The following is a 22,387-nucleotide window of genomic DNA, read 5'->3' as shown; positions in this document are numbered from 1 at the left end:
GTCTCCCTCTCTCTGACCCTCCCCCGTTCATGCTCTGTCTCTTTCTGTCTCAAAAATAAATAAACGTTAAAAAAAATTTAAAATATTAAGGATTGGAATAACCAAGGCAAGTTAGAAAAAAATGAAGAAGAGTGGATTGCACTGTAAGATGATAGAAAAACATTATGGAGCTTTGGTAATTCATACTCTGTGGTAATATCAAAATAGGCTTCTGAATCAATAGAAGAAACTAAAAAGACCAGAACTGTGCTTGAGGGCAAAAAAAACTTGTCATATATTTGTTTATAAAGATTATTTTTCAAATAAGTTGGGCAAAAATTTTTTAAATAAATAATAATGAAATCATTTTTAAGTAAAAAAAATTTAAACTTACGCTTCATATTTTTCTGAAGAAAACATAAGTGATTTGTTTTGTTTTGTGTTTCTGGAAAAGTGGTGTTGAGTACACAAATCAAAAATAAGATAATGAAAAATAATACATGAGAATAATTAAATAAATCAAGTCTCTTTTTAATCATACAAAACCACAAATAAGAAGCAAGCAAAGTGGAAATGCTCTCTTCTTGAGAGATCTAGACTTTTGATACTGACTTTGAAAGGTATAAAGGGATTCCAGAAACAAGGAAAGTGAGAGTAGTGTCCTGGGAGGAATTATGTACACCCTGAATAAAGGATGCTGGAATTGGGGTGCTTTTTCAGGACACAACGGCAAGAAGTCAGGGATGGGTGGGATGAAGATTCTGTGTTTGAGGTAGTGAAAGATGAGGCAGCAGTGGTGGGTTATGACCCTAGAGTCGTGATGTCCAGGCTTAGAAATTTATGTTGAGTTGAATGTGAAGCCACTGGTACCCAACTTTGAAAGGATTAAAGTGGCCATACAGGTAGGGTGAATTAGAGACCAGTGAACCTGAAAACCAAACACGGCTTTTGAAATTATTTCAGTTAATGCAAAGAGGTATGGAGAACAAGGTCAGTGAAAATGGAGGGAGAACATTAGGGGAATTGTGCAAATTAGAACTGATTAAGTACGGAGTGGAGTAGGAATTAAGGAAGAGGAGGTGTGAAAAATGTTCCTCTGAGTAGTTGGTAATGACACATCAAAATGTCAAAATCCAGGTATTATCATATAATTTTAAGTAGAGAAATTACCTTTATGTCATAATCCAATGCCTGTTTTTCACCTGTCATATAATAAATCCCTGATGGAATTAGGGATCTACCTGATGCATACAACTAGTTTGTTGTAAAGCAGGGACTTGAGCCAAGGCCCCAGGTTCTTCTGTCTATTCTTTAGATTTTAAAGTAAGAATCCCTTACTTCAATGTGTTGATTTTCCTGTGAAACCTTATAATTAAGCTGATATTTTTATGTTTCCCAGCATAGTTGGATTAAGTAAATTGGGTCAGTGGTTTTATTTATTTGATAACTGTCTTCAGGATTTATATTGTGAAGATTTATATTTACCATGAAAACATTAATACATGAGAATCTTAACAATGCTTTCAGATTACCTTAGTGGTTTGCTAACATTATCCAATTAAATCCTTCTGATTGAACTCTGCTGAGACCAGCTTGATATTGTGGCCTCCAGGGCTTTTATGGTAAGAAAATACATTCAAACTAAGAAAGTTTAAGTAAACTAGCAAACCAAGAAGCTAGAACCCAGTCATAAATGCCCAGTCATAATAGCTTTCAGTTGCAGAAAAAAAGATGTAAATTTTTTCCCTTTGCCATGATACAATTCAGGGCTGAACGAAAGCGTAATGATCAATTATTCCATGAGTTTGCAAATTTTTCTGGAAAGGATATACAGTAAATATCTTTGGCTTTGCAGTTCATACAGTTTGTTTCAAATGTTAAATTCTATCATATTGCAAAAGCAATCACAGACGATATGTAAAGGAATGGGTCCAACAAACTTTTACAAAAACTGACTGAAGGCTGGATTTGACCCATGGAGGATAGTTTACTGATCTTCTCACCCCTTAGTCTTATTCCTGAGAAGAAACCTATAGTCCCGCTAGAGATAATTAGGTTTTTCCAAGCTCTTTCTGGCTGGAACCCAGAAATATATTTTATTTTACTGCTTTTGATTCTAATATTTTTTTCTAAAAAGCCATTTAATGATATCAGTCTAATTGATAACATTTGTGTCTTCCTCATCCTCAGCACTGTAAGGTATAAACATTATTCTGATTAGTCCTTCTGTGGTGCTCATGGAATTAGTGTAGGTAGTCAGTAATGTCTTCATTATGCTGACAGTAGTTTTTTGATTATTTTTTCTCTGGAGATATGCAGGCATCCAGTCCCTTGTCTGTTGATCTGCCTTTTTTCAAGATTCTGTACTCTGTACAAAGTATTAATAAGCAAACTCCACAGCAATTGTATCAATTTAACTTAGTAACTAAGACTCATAACAGATCACAGGAGATCTTAAAATTATTCCTTGTATCTCCTTCAATCCCATGTTCCAGGGAGCCATGATTAAATTTGTATTGATACTGCTAAATTGATACTTACAGTAAGAAATAAACATTTATATAATTGTGCTAGGTAGTTTTTCCTTCATCATTCTTCAAAAAAGGTGCAACATATTTCATAAAATAATATAATGTAAGACAACCAGATATTTTCCAAGTGCTTTTGATTTGCAGTTCCAAGTATGGATTCTGCTAGCAACCTTAGTCAAAGGCCAGCATTTTACTTCTAGGTCAGAGCCCTAAGATTTGATTTTAGAAAACCTATCTTTATTGCATTTTCTGCTTCTAAAGGACTCTGTGTTTTATATTAAAATCAGCCATTTTTGTTCCTCCACAGTGCTTGGCATTTAAAATAGAAGATTAAAAACAAGATAGGAAACTTTTCTGTTTAGAGTTATCCCCTTCCAACTGTGTGTGTGTGTGTGTGTGTGTGTGTGTGTGTGTGTGTGTTCCGAACTTCAAATATTAACTACTTGTTAGCAATCCAACCACATTGTTTCAATTTTGAATACAATTTAACCATATACATACTTCCAATTTAGCTGATTTCTTTCCCTCCTAGAAGAGGAAGTGATACTATTTGCACACCATTATAAAATCCACCTTTAGATCCAAGAAGGAAACCATAAAATGAGCCTTAGGGTCTACTGTTTGTGTCTAAATTCTAGTTTTGCCATTTTTACTATAATAACTGAGTTCTTATATGATCCTACAGATTCGAATCCCTGGTGGTTGCTGTAGAGAAAACACAAATGTAGAATGAAACCTAATATCAGGCAGTGGTAGTGTTTTGCATTTGTAGCAGGCTTAAAGTAAATACAAAGTTAAGGAGAAAAACCAGAAATTATTTCTCAATTATGTCGTAAGAATAACCTAATGTTGCATTGGTATTCAGAGATGGAGTCGAAACGTATTGGGAACCTCAGAAAAAAAATGGTTCGAAACTATGTATTTTGATAATCGAATGTTGAGGAGTACCGAAAAAGAAAGAAAAACATGATCAGTCCTGTGTCCTTGGATATTTTGGAAATTTTTGTAGCATTTTTGAGAATATTTCGAATGATAAAATTAGGTGAAGGAAAAGAAAAAGGAGAAAAGGAGAAACTATAAATAAGATAGAAATAAATGAACAATTAAATAAAACCAGGTTATGCTACACTTACTGTATTACATTAAAAAAACAGAACAGTGTGCCTCTACTTTCATCTCTTTGGAATTAAGAAAGTACACGTTCAAGGAAACCAAAAAAGGTCAAATTTAATGGTGAGATGTTAATGCCATTATAAAGTACAGACTTTGATTATAGTTAGACAGATTCTTAGTTTCTATCTCTATAAAATGAGTATATGGGCAATTATCATCAATGTTGGTGTACAGTTTCATTGATCATTGTGTTGCTGAAATATAAGATGCCATGAGAAATATTTATTATTATGCTATATCTTCAATTCTTGGAAGAAATAAGTTAGTTTAGGATTGATCTGACATAGGGGCGCCTGGGTGGCTCAGTCAGTTAAGTGTCCGACTTTGGCTCAGGTCATGATCTCCTGGTTCGTGAGTTTGAGCCCCACATCAGGCTTCGTGCTGACAGTTGAAGCCTGTCTGGGATTCTCTCTCTCTCTCTTTCTCTCTCTCTGTTAAAATAAATAAAGTATAAAAAGGTATTTTAAAAATCTTTAAAAAAGGATTGATTTGCCATAGTTTCTTTCTTATGTTCAGTGTTATGTTAAGTTACTTATGTTAACTTATGTTAAGTATTATATTCAAGAAAGGGGAGAAGTATATGTTTTCTTACACAAAAATGGCGGTACTTTTCTGGAATATGGACTTAGCATTGATTGCTTATTTATATATTTTACTCATTTCTTGAGCTCGAGAGTACCCTTACATTCAGATTTTTATATTATCACCAAAGGATTCTTTAAATGTTATTACAAGCTATAGTTTTAGATTAGAAGCATTTATTTAAATACTCATAATTAGTCACTTTGGGCCAAAGTCCATTTCAGCTTCTGGAGTGAAAAACAGGTTTACTACACACCTCAAGTATCTTAGATACTTTAAGCAGAATAGAGTTTAGAATGAGTTTTTATGAATAAAAAAACTATTTTCCAAGTGAATTTTACTTCAGATAGGTATATTTCTCATGTTAGTTTCGCTCTACTTTTAGTGTAATCAAGAAGAGTTAATTATTTGAAAAACAAACTCTTGTTATAAAGCAGTAAGAAAATTATCCTTCTTAGAGTTGTTCTTGAATTATCTGAATTATCTTAGCAAAAAGCAGCATGACTTCAAAACAAAGTACAAAATAAGGGGTCATGTGCAAGATCTTCTAACTTAAAAGGTCTTTGAATGTATATTCTTGGATCTAGAGAAGCATAATGACATCTGTCTTTGATTATACTTACATGGACAAATTCAAATTTTAGAGCTGTATTTAAAACATTTCAACATACACAATGATATTATGTTCTTGGAACATGGCACATGGTGGTAATTTTTAACATAATTATAGATGTCTCACTGGTCGTCTTTGATATAAATTATTAAAAAGAAGACGTTCATGGCAAAATCAGAATTTCTCATGGTTTAAGTCATATTTATCTTAAAACATTCAAAACAAACTATTTGAATAAAGATTTCTGTTTGTTTCAATATTGTTTAAACTACTTCTACAGAAACTTGGCTTTGATTGCTAAAATGTTTAGTTTAACTATTGACATTGTGGTTCTATATTGTCAGACATCAAGGAGAATGAGAAAACATTTTCTTTCTTTGGGGCATTTGTCAAGAAACTATATTAAGGGTATACTAACAGAAAAAAGAAAAAAAAAGAAAAGAATTAGCCATGAATCTGTTTTCTTTGTAGTCCCGGATTCCTAATCTCCAGCAATCAAACTAGCGTGTGCGGTAACGATCATTTTCGTCTTTGTGTCGTTTTGCTCCAATTTGCAGATCGTTTTAAATTTTACCACGATGGACCTATACAAGAGCAGCTTGTGCTGGTATGACTACATTGAAGTAAGAGACGGCTGCTGGAGGAAATCACCCCTCCTTGGTAAGACAGTATTTACCCTCTATGTGGCCACACATATAGTCTGTCCTGCCCAAAGTAGATTGTTTCGTTTTGTTTTAATTTTTTTTAATTTTTATTTATTTCTGAAAGAGAAAGGGTGCGAGCTGGGGAGGGGTAGAGAGAGAGGGAGACACAGAATCCTCAGGCAGGGTCCAGTCTCTGAACTGTCAGCACAGAGCCCAACATGGGGCTTAAACTCATGAACCGTGAGTTCGTGACCTGAGACAAAATCAGATGCTTAATCAACTGAGCCACCCAGGTGCCCCCCAGAGTAGATCCACTCAAGAGTTATCTTAGAGTTAACAATGTATGGGGTCCACATTTTAATTTTTTTTTAAATTTTTTTTTTAAGGTTTATTTATTTTTGAGACAGAGAGAGACAGAGCATGAACGGGGGAGGGTCGGAGAGAGAGGGAGACACAGAATGTGAAACAGGCTCCAGGCTCTGAGTGGTCAGCACAGAGCCCGACGCGGGGCTCGAACTCACGGACCGCGAGATTGTGACCTGAGCCGAAGTCGGACGCCTAACCGACTGAGCCACCCAGGCGCCCTCCACATTTTAATTTCTATTGTACTCTTTTCAACTTCAGCAAAAATACAAATAAGTAGATTGATTTTAAAGTAGCTTACATTATGAGGAAATACTTGGATCTGAGTATAACGATTTAGAATAGCTTTCGCCTATTTTTAATCTGAGCATTATTGTTTTAATGCAGAAACCAGATCGATTATGTGAGTGTGCTTATAAGTGTTTTGTTTGCTAAGGCAGTAGAATGTGAGCTGTTAGCTACATGTTTGGTGGCTGATTTCTTATGCCACACATGTTAGCCCTTCCTCTAGGCGTCACATTTTTGCTTCTCAGAGAGTTTTTTGTGGCTGAGAAGAGCCATTTGTACTTTGTATCATAAATTGTAGCTCATATTTGGTGCTTACAAAAGTCGACTGCCAAAGTTTAACCACAGACCACACCATTAACTTGCATGAGGGACTTTACTGTTGCCCTCTGTTTTACTTAAAGGTGAGTGCTGTTGTGAGCGTGTATCTACTCTCTCTTTATATACATTTTTTGAAATGGCAACTATGCCTTTATTTTTAGGAGTAGCTCTGCTCAGTTGTGTTTATGTGCCATACAGATCTTTTTTCTTAACATCTAAAACCTGCTGAATGGACGCTGTTGTAGTCAAAAGTGTGTTAAAAGCCTTAATAAGAGTAAGAGATTCTAGAAGTGTTTAAAAATAAGGAAAAAATAAAGAGTTGAACTAGTTTGATAAGTCACATTGAGGAACACATTGTCTTGAACACTTAGTTTCTTAGTCTAGGTGAAGCAGTTTGTTATGTGTGTACGTGTGTTCATAAGAACACATTTCATTAAATTCATATTGAAGAACCAAATCTAAAGCTAAGTATTGAAGCACACTTCTTTTTTAGGATGCTATAAGGATATAGTATGCTTCAGGATATGCTTCAGTATATAAGTGACTCACCAGACTGGTTCAGCCTGATCGTGGTTTTCTGTGGAAAGTTTTTCGCACTCTTTCCCCCAAGACCTGATCCTTAAAGTATAGCCATCAGATTGGCAACATCAGAATCACTTGCTAGAAATGTAGATATTCAGGTTCTACTCCATTCTTTCTGAATTAGAGACTGTATCTTTCCATACTCGCTGGCATTTCTTATGCACATTGCAGTTTAAGAAACACTACTCTCTTTTGCATGTCCCTAATTTACTTTGCCATTTAGGAAGACACCTCTTCATCTGTTGTTTCTTAGTATGAATTTAAGTTGACTACCATTTTTCATTTAGTGAACTTATGTATGACATCCCTGCCAGGGGCACACAAAAATGGGTGACAGTGTATTGTTTGTAAAATTATTTCGTGTGGATTGCTGTATTTAACCATTTTGTCCTCATATGGAAATGTAAAGCACAGTAGCAGACATACAGCGAGCCAATAAATACTTGTAGAAGGTTGAGGGAAGAAAGAAGGACTGACAAGTGTTATTATATTCATTTGGTATTATACTCAATTAGATACACAATTAGATAATTGTGGATACACAATTAGAAAATAATCACAACTCACACCCAGGTCTTCAGGTCCTGTTTGCCAACCTGCCTACTGCACTACAGATTATAACTTTATTTATGAGATGGAATATGTCCAGTAGTGTAAGATCCTTGAAGCAGTACGTGGGTCTCCCTGATGGGTCGTCATTGAGCCGAACTAGACCAAGAACTCCACTTCGGGCTGAGACACATCGTTAACCAAGTTACTATACTCGACAGTGACCGCTCTGATCTCAGATCATTTGTACCTCTTTCTGTTCTCCATGAAAGAGTAGTCCCAACCTTAATGTATTGTCTGTCCTTTTACAAATACGTCTTTTGCACTAGCTGTTTCTTAATTCTGTAGACCATGATACTGACATCAGCCAGCCAATCTGAGGATGGTATGTTCCTGTATTTTATAAATAGATTTGAAGAGATTATTTTATTTGTATACCTTTATTAAGTAAATATTAAGCATACTTCTAGCTCTAGTTACTCAGGATAGAGTATAGGAACCAAGTCAGGCTATATATAATGTGTATATACATATGTATATATAATTATATCTATCTATCTATCTATATATATCTATGTATAGATATAGATATATATATATATAATTTGTAGCTAGAGTGGAAAGCAACTAGAATATAGAGTCATATTTAGGAGTCTCTCTTTATTCTTTTATTTCTTTTAGGTAGATTCTGTGGGGACAAGTTGCCTGAAGTTCTTACATCTACAGACAGCAGAATGTGGATTGAGTTTCGTAGCAGCAGTAATTGGGTGGGAAAAGGCTTTGCAGCTGTCTATGAAGGCAAGTCGCATTAAGTTTTAGAGATTACTTCCCCTTAGATCTCTTAGCAGAGATGTCCTTTCTCTCATTGTCATTAGGATGATATTGTAACCATATTTTAATTATGAAGTTTTCTAAATCTGGGTTATAATATCCACAAGACTGATTTTAAGAAAACTACTCAGTCCATTTAAATTGCAAGAAGAACCTGTTTTTTGATACCAGTGATAGAATAGCATATAAATGTACGCAGGGGTATGTGAGGGGAAAATGGCACAAGAGCTCTTGAATTTCCATTTGTTTCCATGATAGTATTAAAATGTCATGAAGAAATTATGATTTTTCCTTTGTACTAGATTTGTGTCTAGTTGGTCCCTATACTGCTGAAATTCTCTGTCATAGGAAACTGCACAGAAAGCAATTGTACACATTTCTAGGGCATGCTTTGTCTAAGTGGGAGAGTCAGCATTCAAGGGAGAATTTACTAGGTGCTTTGTCCTATACTTCTCTAAAACAATAAACTGGCATTGTGCGTCCGTCTGGGCTTTAAAAGCAGCCCTTTTCTTGCCAGGTTGTGGGCTGAAGAGACCTTTCTTGCTCCTGCCTCTGCTAACACACGAGTTTAGGTAATTTAGAAGACAGAAGATTTCTGCTTCCCTTAAACTTTTGAATAAACGGAAGCATTTTGTTTTAGAGATTAACTGTATGGCAGTGAAGAGGGTTATTTGGATGAGGCCACAGATGTTGAGCACATGATGCTAGCCTACTGCCAGAGGCCCAGAGAGTTCTGTGGAGCGTCTCTCTTGATCAACTATTTTACCTAAAGGTCAAAAGACTGTAAGAACCAGCTCAGGGAATCATACAGAATATGATAGAATATTCTGTCACATGGAATACATTTACAAAATCTCCAAAGGTTTTTAAAAGTTAAAAAAAAATGCTGTCTTTTACAAAGATGTAAATAAATAGTGACCAAAAAAATCCTATAGTCCCCTGCTGTTATCTAATATTTATAGTTAACTGACTACGTTTTTGCCATCTAAATATTTACAACAGTACAACCAGCCAACTTTGATTTTTATAACCTGGTCTTTATGTACTCAGCCACAGGCACTGAACTAAAATGTTATCTCAGAAGAAAATGAAAACGGAATGGCACTTCTGGGTTTATTTATTTGATTATTTTTGCCCTCAGCAATCTGTGGAGGTGAGATACGTAAAAACGAGGGACAGATTCAGTCTCCTAATTATCCTGATGACTACAGACCGATGAAGGAATGTGTGTGGAAAATAACAGTGTCAGAAGACTACTATGTCGGATTGACCTTTCAGGCCTTTGAGGTAAAGTCTTTTGGGCAACCTTCACGGAACATATCCTCCATAAATGACAGTGCCATTTAAGGGGATCCTCATTAAATGAGCAGAGAACCAGAGAATCCACTTTTCAATCAGGAGAGAAGCAAAGGATTGCCTATAAAATGTAACATCAAGAGTGAAAGAGGTGTTTTTTTTTTCTTTCCTTCTTTCCTCTTGTTGCAGACATTTTCAAGAAGATTAAAGTGAGTTTACGTTAACTGTGCCATTTGAATTAGAATGTTTGAAGTGCTGACCACAGTTTCTTTTGACAAATGCACAGGCTTCCTTCCCAAGACTGCTTGAAGAGTCCATTAAATAATAGAACTTTTACTTCTCTTGTAAACTAAGAGGTTAAAAGGTAGACCCTCGTTTTTTATTGTTGTTGTTATGAACAAAATCCCTTCTTCACCTTTTTACCATTAGGCAGAAAACTGTTCCTATCAGAAATAGAGATTTAAGTGTTTTTCGCCTTTGATTTCATCAAAAATGTATATCGGGGAGGAGATCAGCACCAACATTGTGTTCTGAGATGAGGGAACAATAAACCAAAGGTTAGTCAGGATTCTGGAGCAAAGTCTGGGCTCCAAACTACCCAGCTGGCTGATGAGTCATTTCGGTGGGGCTGGCGGAACTTATTTCAGATTCGAAGCCAGCAGATGGGGACATTTGTCAAGAACTCCATGGCATTTTATATCAAAGAGTCGGCCTGGAAATTAGACCCCAAGGTGAAGTGGGAAGGAATAATGAGGTGGTGTGAGTAGGGGCAGACAGGGGTCGGAGATCTAGATGCCATTATTGGAGATTATTTCTTCACTGATTAGAAGGCTGATTCTCTGTCCAAGCAGTCAGAAGGCTGAAGAGAACCCCATCCTCTGCCAGAGTATCCTTGCCACTGAGTGCAGTGGGTGTAGTGGTGGCTCTGTCTCCGTGGCAGAAACACCAGGGGAGTCCAGGCATCACCCATGAGCCCAGAGACTCTCTTGCCTCCACGTGCAGGCTGTGTAATACGTTTCTTTGGTACTTACCTCTACCCCTTTGCATGTGCCATTTAATTTCCCAGACATACTTCCTTTTATCGTGAAAAAATCGTCTTCTCTTATGTGATCATGAGATTGTATTATATGCTCCTGATAATTTTGCATTGCTGGAAAACTTAATTCTTGAAATTATTTGACTCGTATTTGAATTTTGATATTTAAAAAAAAAATTTCAGTGTTTATTTTTCAGAGAGAGAGGGAGACAGAGACAGAGTGTGAGTGGGGGAGGGGCAGAGAGAGAGGGAGACACAGAGTCCGAAGCAGGCTCCAGGCTACAGAGCTGTCAGCACAGAGGCTAATGCGGAGCTCGAACCCACGAACCATGAGATCATGACCTGAGCTGAAGTTGGACGCTTAACCAACTGAGGCACCCAGGTGCCTGGAATTTTCTTATTTTCATGGGTCAGTAACATGGCAACAATTATTCAAATAGACCACCTTATTGTTTTTTTGTTTTGTTTTGTTTTTAATGTTTTTTTTTCAACGTTTATTTATTTTTGGGACAGAGAGAGACAGAGCATGAACGGGGGAGGGGCAGAGAGAGAGGGAGACACAGAATCGGAAACAGGCTCCAGGCTCTGAGCCATCAGCCCAGAGCCTGACGCGGGGCTCGAACTCACGGACCGCGAGATCGTGACCTGGCTGAAGTCGGACGCTTAACCGACTGCGCCACCCAGGCGCCCCTAGACCACCTTATTGTTAACAGTAAACTAAGACTGCATAAGATTCACCTCCTATTTAGACCAAAATAGCCAGTTCAGTGAAAAATTATCTACCTAAGACTGCTTTATTTGTATTTTTGTGATGTCGCAGATAATTAAGAGATGAGCTCTCTTTTAATATATAATTGAATGTTTTATGCAATTTTATTACAGAAGTGTTTTCAGTGGAGGCATATAAAACTAAATTCCATGCACCCCAAAACTGAGATACAATTTCTGAGATACAGGAGGCTTAGCTGGTTTGCAGTCATTATTTATTTATTTTTTTAAGGCCAATATAGTTACAGCGATATTCTTCAACAATAGGATAGTGTAATGACTGGAAAGATTTACATCTCAGTCACTTAGAACCATAGCTGACACAGAGTATTTGCTGAAGGAATACTTATTGATTGAGTGAGTGAATAAATTGTTACTGAGATTTGGGATTGGGGAAAAGTCCTGTCATAGTTTGGCTGACAGTACATTTTATCTATTATTTCTAGGTTTCTGTCCATCCTTATATTTCTTCCTCCTCTTTAATATACTGGACATATTTAAATGTCAGATAGGTCTCTCATCTTTAAATGACCAAAACCAAACCTTTGATTGTCTTGTGCCTCTCACTAACCCACTCTTCTTCAGTCTTCCCTATTTTCGTATTTACTATTTCGGTATGTCACTATTTACTCAAGGAATACCCCTGATTCCAATATTTCCCTTAAACCCCGAGGACAATCGATTAGCATATTTCATTTGCTTTGTCTGCAACAATGCCCCATACATGACCACTTTATCCCACTTTCTGGCAGCTACTCGGTTCTCACCGCTACTCCTTCTCTTGGAGCTTAGTGAGAGCCTCACATCTCTACTCTTGCCCCACGTATCCTGATCTCCACACAACAACCAGAGTGATACTTTTACAGTGTGAGTTAGGTCATAACACTAGGCTTAAATTCTTTCAGGAGTTTTCCGTTACACCTAAAATAGAACCCAGACTGAAGGATCATAGCCCAAGGCAACTCATGATTGGTCCCAAGTTCCTCTTACTCTCTCTGAGCCAGCCCCTCTGGTCTTCTTATCTCTGATGCTCTTAACACCTCTAAATCTGTGCTTTTATTCCTCTCATTTCATTTGGATCTCTGCTTTATCATCACTTACTTAAAAAGTCCTTGCTTAGTAACTCTAAATATCAAAATTCAAATACGAGTCAAATAATTTCAAGAATTAAGTTTTCCAGCAATGCAAAATTATCAGGAGCATATAACACAATCTCATGATCACATAAGAGAAGACGATTTTTTCACGATAAAAGGAAGTATGTCTGGGAAATTAAATGGCACATGCAAAGGGGTAGAGGTAAGTACCAAAGAAACGTATTACACAGCCTGCACGTGGAGGCAAGAGAGTCTCTGGGCTCATGGGTGATGCCTGGACTCCCCTGGTGTTTTTGCCATGGAGACAGAGACACCACTCTCTCCCTCTCTCTCTCTCTCTCTCTCTCTCTTTCTCTCTCTCTGTCTTTATATATTATATATATATATATACATATATATACACACATATATGTATATGTATATATATTTATGTATATACATATATATATACACATATATAAGTGTATGTATATATATATTTATGTATGTGTATATATATATATATATATTTTTTTTTTGCCTACAATTGTCTATAAACCAGTCTTCTGTTTTATTTTAGTTCATTGGACTTATAACTACTGGAATTTGTGTTATGGGTCTGTTTGTTTACATGGTTACTGTCTCTCTCACTAAAGTATGATCACCAAAGGGTAGGGATCTTAATCTGTCTTGTCAATTACCATATCTCCAGCACCACCAGATGTGTGATTAATACATGATAACGGGAGAGATGAAAGAATGGGTGGATTATAGGTAAGAGAGTGTGTGAATGCATGATTATTGGTGGGTGGAAATTAATATATTCCTTTATCAAAGATACTAATGTTTCTATGTAGAGGGAAACAAGTTTAGATAGGTAGGTAAGAAAAATTTGGATTATGTGGACCTGATATGCCATATAGCTCAATTTAGACTAGATCCTAGGTTCTAAGAAATTGAGAAGTGACAAGGAATGTAGAGATGTTCTAATATATCATCTAAATCTTTTAGATATGGCAAGTGAACTTATGCCATTAACCTAGTATCATATAAGTCAGTATTAAACCAGCATCAAAATCCAGGTATAGTCAATATTCATTTTTTTTACAGATTCTATATTTTCAAATTTTCCTACTAACTAAAGTTAATTTGTAACCCCCAAATTAATACTCATGGTTCTTTCTGGGTCACTCATGGACATGCACAGAGTTGCAAAATATTTGAGTCATCTGACATGCACATTCCCAGCTATGATGTGCCTTATGGAGAAATGTATGTGTTATATAAACATTGTTCAGGCATGCGTTATAATGCAGTTGCCAGTGAGTTGTATTCATGAATTGGCAATATATTAAGGTGTCTTTCAACAGAAACACACATAAAACAAGGCTGTATATTGATTGGTTGACAAAAATTTTGTGACTAGAAGCTCACAAGAACCTAATTTTGTAGTTTTCCAGGAACAATAAATCAGTATTCACTAATTCAGTGTTTTTAGCAACTTTATATAACTAACTACCATGAAAACTGAGAATCAACTGGTTATATGTTTTTAATTTGTTCTGGTGGTTATTAGGTGATTTGTTTCATTTAGTTAATCGTATCTGTTTATGTCAATTTATTTTTATTTATGTAATATATTTTCAATCTTCAGCTTATACATTTTATATTGAAGATGTATAATTAAAAAAAAAACAGCCCTCACCACTTCATAGTGTTTTGTGGTTTTATCTGACAAAACAGTTTTTTATCAGTCTTTGCCTTTTTTCAAAAACTGTTTGTTTTTATAGCTGTTTTATTCTCTATGGTACACTCTCCCCTTTTAGGTAAAAGGGCCTTTTAAGATAAATTTGCCCATCATTTTGTTGAAGTCTACAGTAAAGAACTTACTAGTTATCTATTATTTATACCTTTCTATGAATTTATGTCATGATTTTACCTCTCCTAATGCTACTTAGATTTTAATATAGGTACAGAAAGAAAATATGAACAAGTGTCTTTATTCATGAATTTCAGTTATCTTTGAGCAAGAAAGGATACTATCTGGAGGCCAATAGAGTCCTGATACTTCTGTAATTATATTTGGGAAGCTTTTTCCTCTCTAGTAGTTACTGGTGCATTGCTTCGTAAGGCCGATACGGAAGTGGGTTTGTACATGAATGTTTATCATGTCAGACATCATTTTGGAGTTATTTGTAAAGAAATCTCTATACTGCTATTTAACTGGAGCACTTTCAGTGTGCAGAAATACAGAAGAGAAAAAGTTTGGGAGACTGGAAATGTTTATAGTAACAACTTCAAAGAAACGTCAATAAAGCAGAAAAGAAGTGAAATAAACCCAGAGCTTACTTATGTTTACATTGAAATCCCACATCATTAATTTAAGTGGGATTAAGTTTGAGGTACTTGTCAACCTTTCTAGACACGCTGATTTGGTTATTCTTCCCTTATGAAAATCACAAATGTTTAATAGTCTTACCCATCACTACTGCAAGCTGTAAACTATACACAAAAGTTCTTATCTTAATACTTTGTGGCTTGCCCAACTAAAAGTAATCCTTTAATTCTTCTAAATAATTTATATTGGTTAAGTTAAGTAGTCTTTTAAATGACCTAGGAAGCCAAGACAAGGAGATCTTAATTAGTTAACATTTTTCTGTTCACATTGTACTATTTGGCTAAGAATATATCTTGATTAATGACTTCAAAGAGAATTAAGTAGCTCTTCAGATTTATGGTTGAGGCTTTAGTTCTACTCTGAAAGATTAGCTTGTGTTCATTTCCAATAACCTGCTCGAAGTCACACAATTCATAATTGGTAGCACTATGACTGAAATCAGTTCCACAGCCTGTGCACTCTTCAGCCCACATCCTGGTAGCAGAGAGAGGCATTTATATTCTCTCATAGTATTAATTCTTTCCCTTTATGACTGTCTTCATTTGTGCACTTGTGTTGTTTAATCAACACGTGTTTGTCATTCAGGGACATGTCTGCTTTATTCTCCACCGTTTATCCACTGTCAAGTGTATATTTCCAGGCAATAGTAGGTTTTTAGTAAATATTTATTAAATTAAAGAGTTAAAAATACTTGTGTAATGAAAGAAAAAAAATCCAACTGGCAGCATTAAAAAACCCAAGTCACATGAAAATAGAACTAATGCAGAGCCATGATTTTCATTTTCACACAGTTGGACGTATATATATTTTCTCTGTTTTTGACCTGTGATGATCTAGTATTAATATTAAATATTTAATAGTAATAGCAAAATAATATTAAATAGTGAAATATGAAATATGATAGTAGCAAAATAATGATCTATTGTTAAGCCTTTCTTTTTTTTATTCAAAATTCATTTTGTTGATAGCATTATGTCTCAAACTTTACTGGATTTTTTTCCCATTATTAAAATTAATTCATTTTTATTTTTATGTTTTTAACAAAAGAAAATCAAATTTCGTAGCATACTTATGGGGAATCCACACAGACAATGAACTTCTCCTGAAATAGTTTATTTTTAATGGTAAATGCTAATGTACATTGTTTTTTAGTCATACTTTTCTTAAAATTTTTTTCCTGCAAAGCAAAAAGTAATGACTTTAGCATCGTTCCCTGTGTATAAGATTTTAAATTATATTATTTTTAAAAGTTTAATCATTTATGTAGTGGATTATATTTTAAAATTACAGTCTAACAGTCACAGGAGAGACTTGTTTTCCTTAGTATGGTAAAATAAATATAAAATTTACTATCTTAACCATTTTTTGAAGTTTATTTATTTATTTTGAGAGAGAGTGAGAGTGAGAGAGAGAGAGAGAGAGAGAGAGAGAGAGTTAGCAGAGGAGGGTCAGAGAGAGAGACAGAGAGAACCCCAAGCAGGCTCCACACTGTCAGCACAGAGCTTGAACTCACGAACCATGAGATAATGACCTAAGCCGAAACCAAGAGTTGGACACTTAACTGATTGAGCCACCCAGGTGGTCCTCCCTTAACCATTTTTAAAGTGCGCAGTTCATTAGTGTTAAGTACATTCACATTGTTGTACAACCAGTCTCCAAAACTCTTTTCACCTTGCAAAACAGAAACTTTGTGCTCAGAAAACAACCCCCTTTCTCTCCTCCCCCCCCGACTTTTGGCAACAACTTTCCTACTTTCTGTCACTATGAATTTGACTACTCTAGGTACCTCATGTAAGTGGACTCATTCACTTCTTGCCTTTTTGTGACTGGCTTATTTCACTCAGTGTAATATCCACAAAGTTCATCCGTGTTGTAGCACATGAAACAATTTCACGCGTTTGTAAGGCTAAATAACATTCCATTGTATATATATTTGACATTTTGTGCATTCATTCATCCATTGATGGACATCTGGATTATTACGACCTTTGATTATTGTGAATAATGCTGGTATAACCATGAATGTGTAAACATCTCTTTGAGACCCTGATTTCAGTTTTTTTAGGTATATACCCAGAAATGGGATTGTTGAATCAAGCAGAGAATTTTTCAATCCATTTTCACTTTTTCAGGGACATGGGAGAGCTTTTATTGAAACTATTATCAAGAAGTTTTGGAGTTTTCAGAGATTTTTACAAATAACTAGGTAGATGTTTTTGCAATATTTATTTGGAAAGTTGATTATAAAATGAAGGAAAAGTGTGCAAATGGGTCCTAAGCCTGGGCACGATCCCTTCTTTTGAGGCTGGCTTTTCCTTCAGCGTCAAAGCTCACTCACATGCACTGAGCACAAAGCTCTGCGTGTGTTTGTAGTTTTGGAATGAGAGGCTGACTACTGTAGGTTACATTTAATTGATTTGGGTTCTTGCTAAATAAACGTCACTCCGCTTTTACATGCTTCCTCTCTAACATGCCAGGACAGGCATGAGCGCCCACGTAGTAATGAAACGTAACATTAACCCCTTCTGGCTGGTCTTGGTAGTCATTCTTCCTTTTGTGTGTGTTTGGATCTACTTCCAATATCATTTAAATACAGTTTTCCAAAAACTGTTCAGAGCTTACTGTCACATTCATTGTATCCTATGTGTACATATTAGGTCTGTTTACATTATGATAACCTTGCCCCATTTGAATATGGTTTATGCTCTGATTATCTTAAAGTCTGTAATAAATCAGCATCATCATTATCAAACCACATTTATTATATGTGTAATTGTGCATGACACTGCATTCAGGTTCCAGATATGAACTGTGTCTGTGATGTAATTCAAGAAGAAACTACTTTTCCTTTTCTTTTCTTTTTTAACATTTATTTATTTTTGAAAGAGAGGGAGACAGAGTGTGAGCAGGGAAGGGGCTGAGAGAGAGGGAGACACAGAATCCGAAGCAGGCTCCAGGCTCTCAGCTGTCAGCACTGCCCGACAAGGGGCTCAAACCCACAAACTGTGAGATCATCACCTGAGCCGAAGTCAGTCGCTTAACCAACTGAGCCATCCAGGCGCCCCTCTTTTTTTCTGTTTTTATAAATCTTTGACTTTGGTGTTCTTTTTCCTCGTGGAGCTTACTGACATAGCACCAGTGCACTTATCAACTCTTTAGTTTCAATCATATTTATTTCTGTCTATCTGTTCTATATATTTATGAAGTAATTGATATAGCTGGAGAAAATGTTACACAAGTGACATAAATAAGAGAACTCAAACTTTCATTTGTGCTCTCCCTCATTACTGTTGTGTAGATGTAGTTGAAGAGGCATAATTATAATTAACACCAATAGAGCAGAGTCATTATGCTCACATTGCAATCAGGATTAAGGCAGTTAAACTGGAAAAATATGTAAACAAAGAGCATTGAGATCATTGGTAAGATATTTAGAAGTGTTGTTATACAGGGATAATATCATAAATATCATATATATAAGGCAACTTTTATTTTGTAAGCAGTTGAACAGCTGTGGCGTTTACTCTGTAAGAATACAGTATATGTTTGTTTTGTTAGCCTTAACACCAAATGCGTGATATTTAATAAGTAATACGTAATTCATAAATAGATATTAGTAGAATTAATCCTAAAATCGGCCATTTTGATGCATTTCACCCATGAAGTATTTGCACTTTGTGTATCGTATAAAATATTTAAACCTCTACTTGTTTACTAAGTAACCTGAATATGCAGGTACTTTAAATTAAAATTTAGAAGGATCTGTTATATATCTGTTGCAAGGACAGAGTAAGTTTTATGTGCAGGGAAATATCCATTATCCTATTTCTTTTGAATCACTGAAGAAGTACAAATGTTTTGGCTTCTTTTTCGGTAGTGTCTATCTTGTTTTCTTCCTTGTTAAAATAGTAATTTTGAAAAGCAGTTATCTACTCAAAGTAGTGATTGAAAACCAATTCTAATTAACCTTATTTTTACTCAGTATGGCTTATGATATGAAGCAATTTTATTTTTCTTAATTGACTTTTGAAAAGCAGCTTCTTTCTTTGTTGTGTGTTCTCACTTCTTTTCTTCTTCTAATTCATTCTTTTTCTTCTCTTCCAAAATGATTCGTGGGTCAGGAGCAGTTCTTTCTGTGCTGCTCAAGCAGGTGAGGAGAGGTTGGCTTTCTGACACCTTTGGTTCTTTTCCCTACAGTTAGTCACTAGTTCTGTGTTGTTATTTATTCTTTTAACGATACCGACTCTACACCTGGAGAGTTGGGGATATTTATTTATGTGTCCCTTTGACTGAAGAAAAAGCCTTAGGCATCTGGAAATGTTCTCATATTTATAGAGAACTCTGATTTTGAAAGGAGTAGGGGCACCTGGGTGGCTCACTTGGTTAAGCATCTGACTCTTGATTTTGGTGCAGGCCATGATCTCACAATGTGAGATTGAGTCCTCCTGCATCAGCATCGAGACCCCTCATTGGGTTCCACTCTGGGTATGGAGCCTGCTTAAGATTCTCCCCCTCTTCCTCTCCCTCTGCCCTCCCCTGCATATGTTACTTCTCACACTTCTTGTTTCACTGAATATTTTTCCATAGAATTTATTAGTCGCTAATATTTTATGATTTAATTATTTATCCTGTTTGTTATCCCTTTGCTCTCTACCCACCAGTAACGTGTAAGGTCCAGGAGGGTAAGGCTCTTTGTCATTTTGCTGAAGGATGCATACCGTATAGTTATGGGTTCATTTTTGGCTCCTCTCTTCAGTTCCATTGATTTATGTGTCTGTTTTTGTACAGTACTATACTGTATACAAGCTTTGTAATACAGCTTGAAGTCTGGAATTGTGATGCCTCCAGCTTTGTTTCTCTTTTTCAGGATTGCTTTGGCTATTCGGGGTCTTTTCTGGTTCCATACAAATTTTAGAATTCTTTGTTCTAGCTCTGTGAAGAATGCTGGTGTTGTTTTGATAGGGATTACATTGAATGTGTAGATTACTTGGGGTAGCATAGATATTTTAACATAACTTGTTCTTCCAGTCCATGAGCATGGAATATTTTTCCATTTCTTTGTGTCTTCTTCAATTTCTTTCATAAGTGTTCTGTAGTTTTCGGAATACAGATCTTTTACCTCTTTGGTTAGGTTTATTTCTAGGTGTCTTTTCGTTTTTAGTGCAATTATAAATGGTACCGATTCTTTGCAAGATATGCAAATGGCTAAGAGACACATGGAAAAATGTTCAACATCATTCATCATCAGAGAAATACAAGTCAGAACCACAATGAGACCACCTCAGACCTGTCATAATGGCTAAAATTAACAACACGGGAAACAACAGATGTTGGTGAAGATGCATTAGAGGGGAACCCCCTTACGCTGTTGGTAGAAATCCAAGCTGGTGCAGCCACTCTGGAGAACAGTGTAGAGGTTCCTCAGAAACTTAAAAATAGAACTACCCTGCGACTCAGCAATTACATTACTAGGTATTTATCCAAAAGATACAAAAATACTGATTTGAAGAGGCACACCCGCCCCAATGTTTATAGCAGCACTACTAACAATAGGTAAATTATGAAAAGAACCCAAATGTCCGTCAACTGTGAATGGCTAAAGATGTGGTATATACAGACACACACACACACATATATATATATGTATATATACACACACACTTGTATATATATATATACGTGTATATATATGTAGGTATATATATGTGTGTATATATATTGGTATACACACACACACACACACACACTGGAATATTACTCAGCCATACAAAAGAATACAGTCTTGCCATTTGCAATGATGTGGTTGGAACTAGAGTATACTATACTAAGCAAAATAAGTCAGAGAAAGACAAATACCATATGATTTCCCTCATATGTGAAATGTAAGAAACAAAACAGATGAACATTAGGGAAGGGAAGGAAAAATAAAATAAGGTAAAAACAGAGAGGGAGGCAAACCATAAAAGACTCTTAACTGTACAGAACCAACTGAAAGTTGCTGGAGGGAGGTGTATGGAGGAGGCCTAAATGGGTGATGGGTATTAAGGAAGGCACTTGTTGGGATGAGATCCGGGTGTTACATATATAAGTGATGATTCACTGGGTTCTTCTCCTGAAACCAGTACCTCAGTATATGTTAACTAACTTAAAGTTAAATAAAATCTTGGAAAGAAAAAAAAAAGATTGCATAGCAAGCAGTGAGAAGAGTGCCTAAAATAGAATAACCACTGAATATTTGTTGGAGGAGTGAATGAATCCTGATTTGTGAATGGCAAAAGGAAAGCAGCAAATGTGGTGATTAGTTCTGACCTAATCTGTGTTTCAAAGTCTGTTTTTTCTATTTGTTCTTATGCTTTCTTATTTGAAGTCTGTCGTTTTTAATGTATTGACAAATCAACAAGTGATGAAATAGATTCTTCAACCAACTTTACCAGCAGTTTCATCCATTCAGGTTGTGATTCCATGGAATGAATGTATCTCCTGACATGCATCGTGTAACAGAATTCCAATAAGTAGTGAACTGTATGTTGAAAAATAGTTGACAAGATGTGATACTTTGCATGGTTTATTAATTATGGATGTCTGTGCTTTCTAGCTTTAAATATCTAATCAGTAGTTGACTTACTAAGACTTTAGGGCTAACACCCATTTTCTATGAAAAGAATAAGGATTTTATTTAGAAATTGTCTTATAATTTGAAAGCCAATTTGTAAATTTTGGTTTGTTGTTTTTAGAAGTTTGGGGGCCAAAACATAGGTCCATGAACATGCAATTCTTCATAAAGCTTTATAGGCCAAAGGTCTGAGCTTTTATTTGCATTTAGTTGTTTGAAGAAAGAGATTGAGTTCCTGTAGATTATAGGGGTTAAGAGGAGTGTGTAGGGGTAAAAAGGCTCACCCGAACAGCCATGTTACCTTGAAAAAGGGCTAGCCAGTGCTGATTCTACATACACTAGTAATATACTAGTGTATCGTTCAACTATATAGCAGTCTTTCTATAGCTGTGCTAATTATGGGTAAGAATTTCATGGACAAGAAAGAATGTAATTTTATATTATCAGATTTTTCTTTAAAAAGAGATTTATGAACTTAAACAGTGCAATATTGATCAACAGAATTTGAATCAAGCTTCTCTGTGAATAAAATAACAGTTTTGTTGATAAACTACCAGCGATTTTATGTTTCAGCACAAATTATACATTGCTTATACCATATTTGGCCCAGATTTTTAATAACCGTCTGTATTTTCTTTTGCTTTGTACTACTTGTATTTTTATTTTCTTTTATGAAGCAGTTAGCATTTGTTGATTCTGATGCACTCTTCCATAGATTTTTTTTTACCTCTTCCTGTGTACCAGAAA

General features: G+C 35.6%; 1 protein-coding gene across 6 annotated transcripts in view; it reads left to right on the top strand.

The window, feature by feature from the left end:
• Positions 1-22,387, top strand: part of TLL1 (tolloid like 1) — a 211,956-nt gene that overhangs the window by 144,887 nt on the left and 44,682 nt on the right. For 5 of the 6 annotated variants that reach the window (XM_015076828.3, XM_027068568.2, XM_053216742.1 and 2 more), the window contains 3 exons: positions 5,436-5,538; positions 8,304-8,420; positions 9,595-9,740. In XM_015076828.3, coding sequence (XP_014932314.1) covers positions 5,436-5,538; positions 8,304-8,420; positions 9,595-9,740 — 366 coding nt within the window. Of the gene's footprint in view, positions 1-5,435; positions 5,539-8,303; positions 8,421-9,594; positions 9,741-10,689; positions 10,748-13,488; positions 13,497-22,387 lie in introns of all 6 variants that reach the window. The other variant, XM_053216743.1, reaches the window with a different exon arrangement.

Source organism: Acinonyx jubatus, chromosome B1 (genome assembly GCF_027475565.1).
Source record: "Acinonyx jubatus isolate Ajub_Pintada_27869175 chromosome B1, VMU_Ajub_asm_v1.0, whole genome shotgun sequence".
Taxonomy (NCBI): domain Eukaryota; kingdom Metazoa; phylum Chordata; class Mammalia; order Carnivora; family Felidae; genus Acinonyx; species Acinonyx jubatus.
Note: the sequence above shows the minus strand (reverse complement) of the source record. Positions and strands in the feature narration are given on the sequence as shown.